Below are 12,040 nucleotides of genomic sequence, written 5' to 3' on the forward strand. Positions count from 1 at the left end.
AATAAAAGATTGCAAAGTATCTGAAGATTTTTTTCATATTCATTAAAGGCCAAGTGCTGTGGTTTTTCTACTAAGAAAGGTCCATTAGCCATTGCTTATGAAAACTTGGGTGTAATCCAGGAACAAAATTTGGCATTCTTTGAGATTTTTCTCTCCTTTGTTGACACGAGATATTGCTTAACAATGTGCTTTTGAGTAATTTCATTATGCAGTACAATTTTAAATGCTTGAAAAAGTAGCTTTAATCTTATTTCAGTCTTTTGATTTTTGATTTCTGAACTTTTGGGAGCTTCTCACAAATTTTGAAATGAGTGTTTTTTTTGCCACATATAGACTCTGTATAGAGAGGCTTTAAAAGAATGCTGTGCAGAATTTGAAGAGGTATTCAATTAGTATTTCCTATACAATTAATTTTCTACACTAGCATTTTTTCCCAACCTTTATTTCAGATTGGAAAAAATTATTTCTAAATGAAACTGAATGCTATGGAATAGTATAATGTCCAAAGGCCGTATGCATACATCTGCTTGATAATAGCAGCTTGTTGTTGTTTCAGGTTTTGGCAGATAAACATGGTAATGCCTTGTGGTTGAATGAAAGAGAATGCTCCATTCAAAGGCGAAACCAAAAAGTTGTGGAGGAAGCACCAAGGTATGTATACTAGACTCTTGATGCAACTTCGTCGTTACTGAAAGCACTTTTAGAAAGCTGCTGATTTTATTTTTTTTTCTACATATGCAAGCAAATCTTACTCTATTAAACATTTATTTTCTTTATAGTTTTTAAGTTACCGTCATTTGACTGTAATGCAGTTTTGATGTGGTACTTGAGAGTGTTTTGATCTTGCTTTGTGATGTCTTTCTGTAAGAATAAGACAGGTGTTGTGGTGTTAATTTTTTTCATGATCTCGTATAAAATAGATCTTACCAATCAAATATATAGTATGTGAGATGGCTTTGTTAAGATACCTGAGATACTTTATAGTAACTGTGAGAAGGACATGTAACACTGTTTATTTCTATTTGAAATGAAACATGAAGTGCTAAATTCTGTGCCACTTTTAGTACCATTCATAGTAGGGAACTGTAGATGTAGATGTCCAGTAACTCAAAAGTACTAAATTGTCTTAACCCCACTTATTTCAAATGGAGCTGAAATACCTTGCTGCTGTGCCAGGTATGGTCTAGCTGTGTGGCATTCATCAGAGAATACGTGTAGAAAAAAGGGCAGAAAGAAGTTCTGATTTCAGGAAACCAGACATAAGTGTATCTCTACCCATGGGAATTCCCAGCGTTAACGTGTTCACCCTTATTTTATAGCCACAGAACTATGTGATGCAACAATTGAGGATGTGAGGAAAAGCGCATCGTTCAAATGATGTTTATTTAGAGGCAGCATATAAGTTAATGTTGGATCATAATTGTGGGACTGGCACTGTTTATGACCTAGATTTTAAATTAAAAACTAAAGTTTTAATCTAAGGCTACAAAGCCACTAATAAATGCTTAAACAGCTTTTGTTGCTTCCTGGTGGTGGTTGTGGATTTCTCGGAAGCCTTACGCCTAAAGATCTTAGTACATTTTTGTTTGGGAAATGTGAATTCTTCAGGTCCTGATACAGTGTGCGCATGCATATATGCATACCTAAGCACTTAGAGTCTTTTGCCTCAGGAGTACAGGTAAGGCACTGCCTGCCACTACTGCCTGCTCATTCTCCATGCCTGTGGTCAATTAAAAGGAGTGATATGTCCTTCTCTCGCCAACCAGCTGTGATCAGAGTGTTTTCTTTCATCAGAAATATCAGCCTTTTAACTTTCGTTGGCTTCTCTGTTGGAGTTGCCAGTAAGTTTTCTCATTCCCTTCTATAACTCCACAAAAGAGTGTGGGCGAGTCAATAGCTTCCAAAATTTGGTGTGAAAACTCTTCTTCCTTCTTCTTGGATGTTTCAGACTCTGCCAGACTTTTACTGACAGCTTTGAAAGCCTTATCTGCCTTACAGCCACTTGCAGTTGACTGCAGAATCCATTTATTTGCAAAGGGTTACAAGACTGTTGCAGTTAAGCAGGGCACTAACTTCTGTGAGACATTGTAGAGACCCTAAAGCCTGAAGTTAGCCCTTCCTGTGAATGCTGTTTCAGATAATCTCATTGATTAGTGTCTCCTGGAAACACCTTTTCTTATACAGTTGGGTGGAGGAAATATGAAGTCCTCAGTAGTCCTTTTTTTCTCCTATTTTAAATGGTAACTGCCATTAAGAGCTCTGAGATAAGTTGAAACTTTTCTTCATTTATGAAGCTCAGGAGCTAGGATGTTATAGGCTAAAATGTTTATTTGTCTTTTGTACAATTTAGGGATTTTGACTTTGGCCTGTTCTCAAGCGTCTCATGATTTACTTTTTCCTATGATGGTGTTTCCCAAAGAGGTTCTTATTTGAGAATAATCTCTCTGATTTTCTTAAATTTAAGTCTGCAGCTTTTGAACTCCCACTTATGGGATCATTTTGTGTTTGACTCTCCAATTTTTCTAGGGAACTTCAGTCTCTCTTTTGAGGAGAGAAAGCTCTTTAATTCACACCCTGATGAGGTTACAGTATTCAAGGGGAGCCTTGGGGTTTCTGGTGGCCAATCCCCCCAGTTTCAAATAGGAGACCAAGAAACTTTGCTTATACCCTTCTAACATAGTCAGTTGTCCTACTATGTCTGTTCTGGGAAGCACAGACAATAAGACACATCTGATCATCACCAGCTTTTTAGTTAGTGCTGGGCAAAGTTAATGCTACACAAAACTTCCAGTGATTTACAGTAATTTTCTGTGCTTCTGGCTTCACACCTCTCTGGAAGATGCTGAACCACCCCAGTTCCCTCAGCTGCTCCTCACAGGACTTGTTCTTGAGATGCTTCACCAGCTCCGTTACCCTTCTCTGGACATGCTCCAGCTCTTCAATCTCTTCCTTGTAGTGAGGGGCCCAAAACTAAACACAATATTTGAAGTGCAGTCTCTATTATATCTCAAAATGCTGGGGTCTAGGACACTGGGTGTTAAACCTTCTGTACATTTTCAGACCTTTCCTGGACAAGTAATGATGGAAGAGCACCCTGCTGTTGTATTCTGTATTAGCGTGTAAGATCCATATTAGCATCCACAGTGAGCAAGTCCTTAGAACTTGCTAGCTGCCTGCTTTGTTGTCTCTAGTTTTATCCAGCAATTCAGTGTCCTTGGGTTAAACCTTAGCATCGAAGACTTTCAGAATAAGATGGTTCTTTGGACAGTCTCTCAACAATGTCTCAAAATTTCCCTGAGCTTCATCTCATGCAGGAAATAATTTGTTGTTTTTTTCTTCCTAGCTGCATACATTCAGAGTTGAGATTGCCTTATGTATCCTAGATATTAGTTTTGTGGTGTCTTTTTAAATTGAAAGATGTTCTTTCAGTTCCAGTTCAAAGGACAAAAATGTTTCTTTCTATTTCTGCCTGTGACAGAAAGATCTAAAAGGCAGGAGATCTAAAAGGGAGGCTATTTTACCAGTAAGTGACCGCATTAGAATGCAAGTGAAACAGTTGAAGTATTTTTGTGACCTTTTTTGCATGCCCCATTGTTAGCTTCTTTCAGGAACGTTTCTGTCCTTGGAAGGTGCACAGACAGCAACTTCTTTCACTTTCTCCAAGCATTAAGCTCTCTCTGAAAGATCTCAGAATGATGTCAAGTACTTCAGGATCATATTCCAGCTTAACTGCCAAGGTGCTACTTGAAGCCACCAACAATTTGAATGAATGTGTATAGGCCAGAACTTAGCAGAAAGGTATGTTATTGAACTAGACTATGTACAAGTTCTCCTTAGACTTGTGCTGCATGTATGCGTATCAGATTCCGCATTTCCTATTGCTCTGTCTAGAAATCCTTGAAGGATTTGGGGTTAAGAGAAACAGTGAGCCCATTCTGTTTGTGACTGTGGGCATAGTTTAGATACGGGGAAAAAAACTGTGTCCTCAAATCCTTTAGCATATTTATGCCTGTGGTGTGGTAGTACATAGCAGATACCTCAAAGGAGAATAATTTTTGTAGGTAAGTAAATCTTTAAACAAACAGTGTGCCTAACTGTTTCCTAAGAGCAGGTAGGCTGACGTTGACATTTAGAAAATGAAGGTACTTTTCTCTCCCAGCGTAGTCGTATCTTCAGAGGAAGGGTAAATGTGATTGATGATGATGATTTTTTTTTTCGGTCTAAGCTGAGCAGTAAATTTCCACTGTCGGTGTAACTATTTTCAAAATCTCAACCTTATCTCTGAGTGAAGGCAATAGAGATATTTTGGGAAACATTATCTGATGAACTAGAAGGGGAGAGGTAACATCTTGCCCATGTGGTCATCTCTCTGGATGTAGAAACAATGGAACAAACCGACTGTATTGTCTTTGATCAACTTTACAATAGCTTGAAGAAGGTCTTATGAGTGAAATGTCAGGTCTGATCTTTTTTTTTTTGGGTGCTTTTATCTTGCGAATCCTTTTTATTTTGCAGCCTTCATGCTGCCTTAGGAGCTATTTGGTCGAAAGAATAACAGGTATATGTGTGAGAAAAAGATTTGAAGTTGGGTTTAAAATGCTGCGTTTTCAAGTGAGACCTAATTAGGTTGGGGAAGAGTTATTTCAGTTGCAAAAGGTGCATTGCTAAAGAAGGGAGAAACAATGTATACAAAAGGTAAAGCAGCAGAGGGGAATAGGAAAAGTTTGGTTAATTAACCTAGCTGATTGCAGGGATGATCCAGTCATTTTAGAACATAAAGCTAAACCACGTGGCAGAGATCAAGTTTAGCAGTGTGACACCTCTGTTCCATTCTTTGGCTACAGCAGGAGGTGAACAGAGAGATCTCAGACCTACATTTAACAAACATAGGGAAGACACCACTGTAATAAGGGGGAGTAACTGTCTTTCATCTATATGAGAAGTAATAATGGTTATTCTAGAAATAGAGTATGAAGCTGATATTAAAAAGCTTCTGTTCTTCATAAGCCAGTCATTGACCTTCCATGATCAAAGCCCCTGCAGAAACGCCAAACTGAATTATAGATTGTTGATTTTGTGTAATGGATTATTCTCTTATTGAATCAAAATAAGAAATATTATGAAAATTTAACATTATCAGTGCCTATTTTTGATAGGTTTTGCACGTCTTCTGTTTCTTCCATTGATCTGATGTAGGGTCTTGATAGCTTTCTTGAGATCAGACTTGAGTTTCTTTTCCTGTTGATCCTGTTGTTTGCCAAGAAAGAAACTTTTTCCTAAATTCTGAAAATGCCTGCCCTACTGTCCATCAGAATCTGGCTGTGTGGGCACTGCAAGGACAGAGGTGCGAAGTAGCACTTTTCCCGTGAAGAAAAGTATTCCATTGTCTCCCAATTTGCCTAGGTATTTACTCACTTTTTGTGTCATGTCAAATATGGTTCGTTGGGGCAGAAGACTCTAGCTCTTCTGTGAGTTCAGGTTTCAGTGAAAAAACTGAAAGATAAGTCCTGACCCAGCACTGGCTTCTGTCAAGAGTGCAGTTCTGAGTCCCAGAAAGCTTCATTGACTTTGATGGGGCCACTTCAGTTACATGGAGGTTCCTGACTACTACTTTGCAGAATTAGGATCCGATGTTGAGAACACCTCAAGAAATATGTAGCATTTGGTATTTTCATTTTAAGCAGTAACTTAGAGGTAAGGTAGAAATGACTTCCTGTTCCCTTAAAAAAGTACTTTTAAAATGATAGCTGAGTTATGTGTCTAATGTAAGTCAGGACAGAAATATAATAATATTTATGAGCTTATATAAGGTGAACAGCTACATGTTGTCTTTCATTGAAGGACAGTGTATCAGGGTGAGGGGCAAGCAGTTTCACAGCTTTGATTGAAAGCCACAGAAATTTCTCTAGCTCTAAATTAGTGATCTGCATAGGTTAATGTAAATCTGAATTTGCAGTAGAGAGGAGAGGAACAAGCAGAACGTGTATCTTCCTGAGTCTTTCGATTCACTTGACTGGCGAAGTGGCATGTTACTTTCCTAGAATGAGAAAGCTTGGCATTTGGGCAGTGTACACAGTGGCTCCCAAGGTGGTAGCTGAGCTGCTCTTCGGGTGCCTTGAATGTGTCCAGAATTTGTGGAAAGGAATGAACTGCAATTAGCAAATACGATTAACTAGTCTTTGGCTTACAAATCAAGCTGAGGCAGTAAATACAGGATATGAAGGTTTAAGTCATGATATTGTTGGTGGTGTTTTAGTTAAATGCTACGAATTCCCAAGTTTTCTTCATTGCAGTCTTACTTACATAAGAAGCCCAAATAAATACTTCATTAGCTTCCAAAACGTCTTTATTGCATAGAATGTCAATGAAATGGCCGTGGTGTTTTAATTCAGAGTCAGAAAACAAATTCCCCTTAAACCTCTTGTCTTGTATTTTGGTATACATATTTCCATGGGATGGATTTTTTTTTTTAGTTACAGTTTTTTGCAAATGAGGGATATCTTTTAAAATATCACAGATTTGTAGGTATTTATTTTCATTTAACTTGCATTATTATAGATCTTAGTGTTCTAAAAAAGTTGTGTTCTGTTATTTTGTATTTTAAAGAATACTGGTTTTTATCCTGAATTTCCTGTACATTAGCAGTAATTGTGAAGCATGCAGTATATCTGTTCAGGAGCAATATAAATGGAAAGGCATACATTTGACAGTCTTGACATGTTTTCATAACTTAAATAATGCTGTCATCTTTTGGTGGTAGTTTAAGCAGAAGATGAAATGATTTAATTACTATTATTACTATTTTTTTTTTAACTAAAGAAAGGCATTGTTTGTGTATTGTAGCACTTTTCTAGACCCTGAAACTCGAAGAGCAATGGGAGAACAAGCAGTAGCTCTTGCCAAAGCAGTAAAATATTCATCTGCTGGAACAGTAGAATTCCTTGTGGACTCCAGTAAGAATTTCTACTTCTTGGAAATGAATACTAGACTTCAGGTAAGAAAAACAGCTCTACGGATTCAGAAAAGTGTTATTTAAAAAAACAGAACGTAACCCCCTTCCATACTTAGGCGTCTGCTCCTGCAAAGAATTCCACATAACTAACTTGACGTGTGTGAGCACTTCCCACTGAACTTAAAAGATCTACTCACTTAAATAAACCTGCATATACAAGACTCTACAGCAGTGAGCTCTTGCACAGCGCTCAAGTAAGCATTTGGAGCTTTTGCTCTTTGTTACACTTGACCTAAAGACCTTGCAAGAGGTCACTGTTAAGTGCCACTGTGCGTTCACAGTAAGTGGCTAGCCACTGTGCTCTGATGCTTTTCCCCACTGGTCCCTGAAGTTTCTTTTTTATACTTTGATGATTGCTTGCTGAGTTTCTCTAGGAGGGTGATTAACACTATATGTGTATTTCAGCAATAAAAACGCTAGCAATCTGCATATGATTGAAATTGTGACTGGAATGCAACTGTGTAAAAAACCATGCTGATATGGTGTAGGATTTTTGTAACAACTCATGTAGTCAACGGGAGGTGTTATAATGTACACTTCAAATGAATGGACACAGTGCTTTATTGAAAACCCCCTCTACCTCTTATTTGACTGTTATAATGCATTTCTGGTCATAATGTAAGAAAACAGGCACATAACTTGGTCTGGATATCATTGTCAAGAAAGTTCAACTTGTAAGCAAGTGAATTCCATCATCTTTATCCTCCTTTTCTAACTTTGTTAAATAATGCCAGAAAGACTGAAATGGGGAATCAAGCAATAGTGATTAGCTTCATATTCTGTTTTAGCTAGGTTTTGCTGGGTCTGTGTTCTGCTTGCTGTTTGCACATGTGGACAGTGATAAAGCATAAAGAGATTCTGACATCTTTGCATGACTTTGTATAATGGCTGGGTAAATTTATGCTTTGGGTAAAGAAGTGAGAGGGGATTTGGGATACGAAGGGGGAGCCAGGGGCATTGCAATCTTCCCTTGTACCAAGGAAGACTGCTGGTAAAATTTGCCTTGCCTTGTTTTTGGAATTAGTCATGACAGTTATACTTCACATGCTTTTGCTAGGAGTTTGCTAGGCAAAATCTGGTCTACCTTAGATTCAGTTAGAGAGGGTGGTGGCTAATGGCAATGTACAGTTCATTAAAATATTATGAAGAGTTTCTGTCTCTTTGGTCATATTCTTTACACTTTTCCCAATCTTGTAGTTTTTGAGAGAACACATTTAGTGATTTTTCCATGTTCTTGTTATGTAGAAGAAAATTAATTTATGGTTTTGTGCATAACCTACCAGAAGTTCAAAACCATTTCCTTGCTGTAGTATATTATTGTCCATCTATTCCTAAATGGAATTAGTGATGGAGTATCCTTGGAGTTGATTCTTTTTATTATTTGTTTTTAAGATGTTATCTTTGCTGTGTTGTGGTGTCTTCCTTCCCCCTGCAATGCATAGTGGTAAGTGTTCGAAGTCCCAAACCTCAAACTTGCTTCATTGTAGAGGTCTCCACATACGCAGTAAGAAAGCTTTACAATTCCATCTTTAAAGACTTTAAAGACTCGTTTTGAAATATAGCCTAAGCAGTTTGAGAGTCCCCTATAACAGCAGGCTCATTCTTTCCAACTCTTAAAGAAATTTACTAATCTTAAATTACAGTACTTGTGTAGGTATTCTCTAATTCCTCTATCCTGACTGTGTATTGTCTCTAATTAACATTTCAACTTGATGCTGGACAGTAGTAATTTTCTCTGATTCTTCCCCAGGCTTACCCAATTGATCTGTCACTTCTCCCAGGTCTCAAGTTTTACTTTCTGTTCAGCTAACAGTTATGCAACTAACATCTCGTTCTTTCTCCCTTCTATTAAGAGCCAAACATAGAAACTTCAATGAAGCTTGTCCAGATTTAACTTCAGAACCAGGAGAGTCTCTAGATGTCCCTGTATTACTTCAGCCTTTTCCTTTTGCATCTCCTAACTGTGAATAGTGGCTAACAGGCTTGCTTCCCTTGTTTTGGCTGAATGCTCCACAGCTGGAAGAATGTTCCTAAATCATGGACATCTGATCCATAAATGATGCTCCTAAGGTCTTTCTTAGTGTGCATTACAGACAGCTACCTGTCAGCATAATCAGAATGTGTCTACTAAATTACGCTATTCCCGCATCTGTTTTAACATTTCATCAATCTTTAGCTAGCCTACTGTAGCCTTTTAACTTTAGATACAGACTTCAGAATATACTTGTGTAATGCTAACTAAACCATGTCCCATACTTCGCAGTGCCTGCTGATTTGTCCCCTCCCTCCCTTTGGTGTATCTGTCCAGATATCTTTCAGTGTTTTTTGTAACGTATTTCACAGTAATTGAGAGTTGTATTATTATTTGGCTGTCTTTTTGGGGAACACTTTGGGAATATACCATTTCTGCTATGTAGTTCAGCAAAAAAGTATAAGTAGCACCTTACAGGAAGCTTATATTTTGGTTAATTTTTGTTTTAAGTGTTGTTGCAATACAATATGAAGTTGGAAAGTGAAAAAAGTTGGTGAATCAGCTCCATTGTCTCTTGTATGCTACACAAATCTGTTACAGATGTTTCACTCCTGTGAAAGTGAAATCACTCCCTCCGAGTGATTCAGCTAGAATGATTTATTCTGTGCTGTTGGCAGTATACTTTTTGTTGTATCTGCTGCTCTGCCATCTTTCAGAGGCTAGCCGATAAGTATGAAACATGAGATTGGATAGTTGCATAGCAAAGCTAGTTATTCTTGCTTTTCACAAGAAAAAGTAGAAATGGCTGCCCTAGCAGCTACAAGAGAACTTCTTTATGTTGTCATTTAGTGCACTTTTGGAGTGGTTTTCAGGCAGCTTACCACCGTTAGGATCATTGAGGCACACCAGATGTTGAATATCTTATTCCTTATAGCTGCGCATGCTGTGGTGTGCTTCGCGTTACTTAGTTGTCATTGGCCTAATCAAAGGCTGTCAAAATCCAAAATGGCCAAACATGAGCTTTGAAATAAATAAAAAGTTCCTCACCCCTTAGACTGATAGCCTTTCTAACTTCCAAATTGTGTCAAAGTCTCCGTATCATGCTACTACCAGAAATGCTGGTGTTCATCAGAAAAGCCTCTTCTGCTTTTTACTAGAAGATTAGAAATGTTCCTTTTTGACTTTATGGGAAGAGAGTCTACAGTCTGTAAATAAAGAATATCTGTTAACATGGGTGTGCGTTGTGGCTAAGCTGTTTACATGTGAATCAATAGGTGACAGCAAAGGGAGAATATCACATATTCTAGAAGTTTGTAGTACCTTGAAAGGAGAAGCATCTCTTGTTGTCTTGAGGACAACTGTGAGCAGTGTGAAGAGACCGCTTATCCTGAATACAGTTTGTACGTCTGTGTCTCAGGTCTGCTCCCAACCTTCTACTTCCCCCATGCGTTGTGTGATTTAAATAACTATTGAGCACTCCCTTCCTCCTCAAAACATGACCAAATTCGCTTAGAGTAATCTGATTGAAAAGTTCGTTTGTACAGACTGTATTCAGCACAGTGGAGTTGAGAAATACGGTAATTTGAGTAGCAGTGTATTTTCTCCTAATGTGACAGTTTGAATATTTTTGTCATAACTTCTTAGGGATTAAAAGTTAATTTTGATGTTTGTAAAAGATTTATTGAAAGCAAATGGCATATCTACGTTTCTATTTTACAGTTAATTGTAGGGAGAGTATCTGTTTTATGTAAGTGTTTTCAAGTTCTTTTAAAGTCACTTGATTCTAAAGCATAAGGCGAATGTAAATAAACTTCTTCACACCCATAAAACATCATCCAGCGTTAAGATTTTTGTTCATTACTTTCAGTGTTTTCCTCAGGTTGTACTGATTTCTGGAAAATGTTATATTCCAGAGCTTTGTCTTTGTACAAAACTCGCCGTGCCTGACAGAGGAAGAATTTTTATATGCAACGTGTCTCTTTCTACCTCCTTTTTTCATCTGTTTGTCCACTCATGAAGGTATAAAAAGCATGGTTGGGAAATATCTAGAAATATGTAGAAATGCTGTTGGTGATTGTCTGGAGCTCCACTGCTTACAAACTGCTGGTTCTAACAGTCTCTTAATGGTATCTGTATTCTGTTGCACATCATTAGGCAGCACCTGCCACACGTTTGCTCAGTGAAGGAGAGAAGTGCTGGAAAATATTGCAGCTGCACTATATAAACAGTAGCAGTAACATATAAATAGCGAAGTGGTGAGCTGAGTCTGGATTGCCAGCTAAAAGCACAGAGAGGTGGTGACTCTGGCATCCGTAGCAGACCCGTGGGACGGCAAGAGGTGGTTTTGTTGTCTTGGTGTGCGTAACTGCCTGGAGGATGAATTGTGATAGGTGGGCAGGAGTACGGAAGCAGTGAGAAAAGGGCTGTCAGGAGTCAGAGGAGTAGATTTCGGCGAAGTCTGAATGGCGGGATTTCAAAGCAAAGTCTCAAGCGACCGTTTCTGCTGTGTTTGCTGAGACTCTTCATATTTCTTAATACTGGAATCTTGTTTTACTGTGACACTTTGCTTCAGTCATTTTAAATAGGCTAACGAACAGTGTCAGATGGTAAAGACTTTCAATTGCTGCTAACCTGGGCTGAATTTGAACTACTGACCTAAAGGTGAAAGGTCTCTTATCCCATTACCAATCCTCTAAGCCCACCAGAATCCATTCTGCACACAGTTTATACCAGCTGTTCATGGCCATTTTTAGAACTGAAAGAAAAGGTGATTTTGCTGCCAAACAACACTTCTTCACACAAGAGGGTCAGCCGACAACAGTTAACCAGATTTTTGCCACATTCTTGCCTCCTAATGCAACTTCCATTATGTAGCTACTGGTTGTCTGCTTTTCAGGCTTCCCAAAAGAACTACAGAAAAGCATTGCTAATTGTTGTTGACAGAAGAGAACGACATTGTTTGTGTAAGTCATTGAATCTGAAAGATGCCATTAACAGTGCTGCCAGGGCATGGAGTGATATCTTAGAGACAAGGTTGCCACATAACTATCATAGAG

General features: G+C 38.3%; 1 protein-coding gene across 1 annotated transcript in view; it reads left to right on the forward strand.

Annotated features, from left to right (window-relative positions):
• The window catches only part of PCCA (propionyl CoA carboxylase, alpha polypeptide), a 306,936-nt gene that overhangs the window by 117,587 nt on the left and 177,309 nt on the right, over positions 1-12,040 (forward strand). The window contains exons 11-12 of the mRNA XM_009892045.1: positions 557-651; positions 6,844-6,994. Of these exons, the coding sequence (XP_009890347.1) occupies positions 557-651; positions 6,844-6,994 (246 nt within the window). The remainder of the gene's footprint in view (positions 1-556; positions 652-6,843; positions 6,995-12,040) is intronic.

The sequence above is a fragment of the Charadrius vociferus genome, unplaced genomic scaffold (genome assembly GCF_000708025.1).
Source record: "Charadrius vociferus isolate BGI_N301 unplaced genomic scaffold, ASM70802v2 scaffold110, whole genome shotgun sequence".
NCBI lineage: Eukaryota > Metazoa > Chordata > Aves > Charadriiformes > Charadriidae > Charadrius > Charadrius vociferus.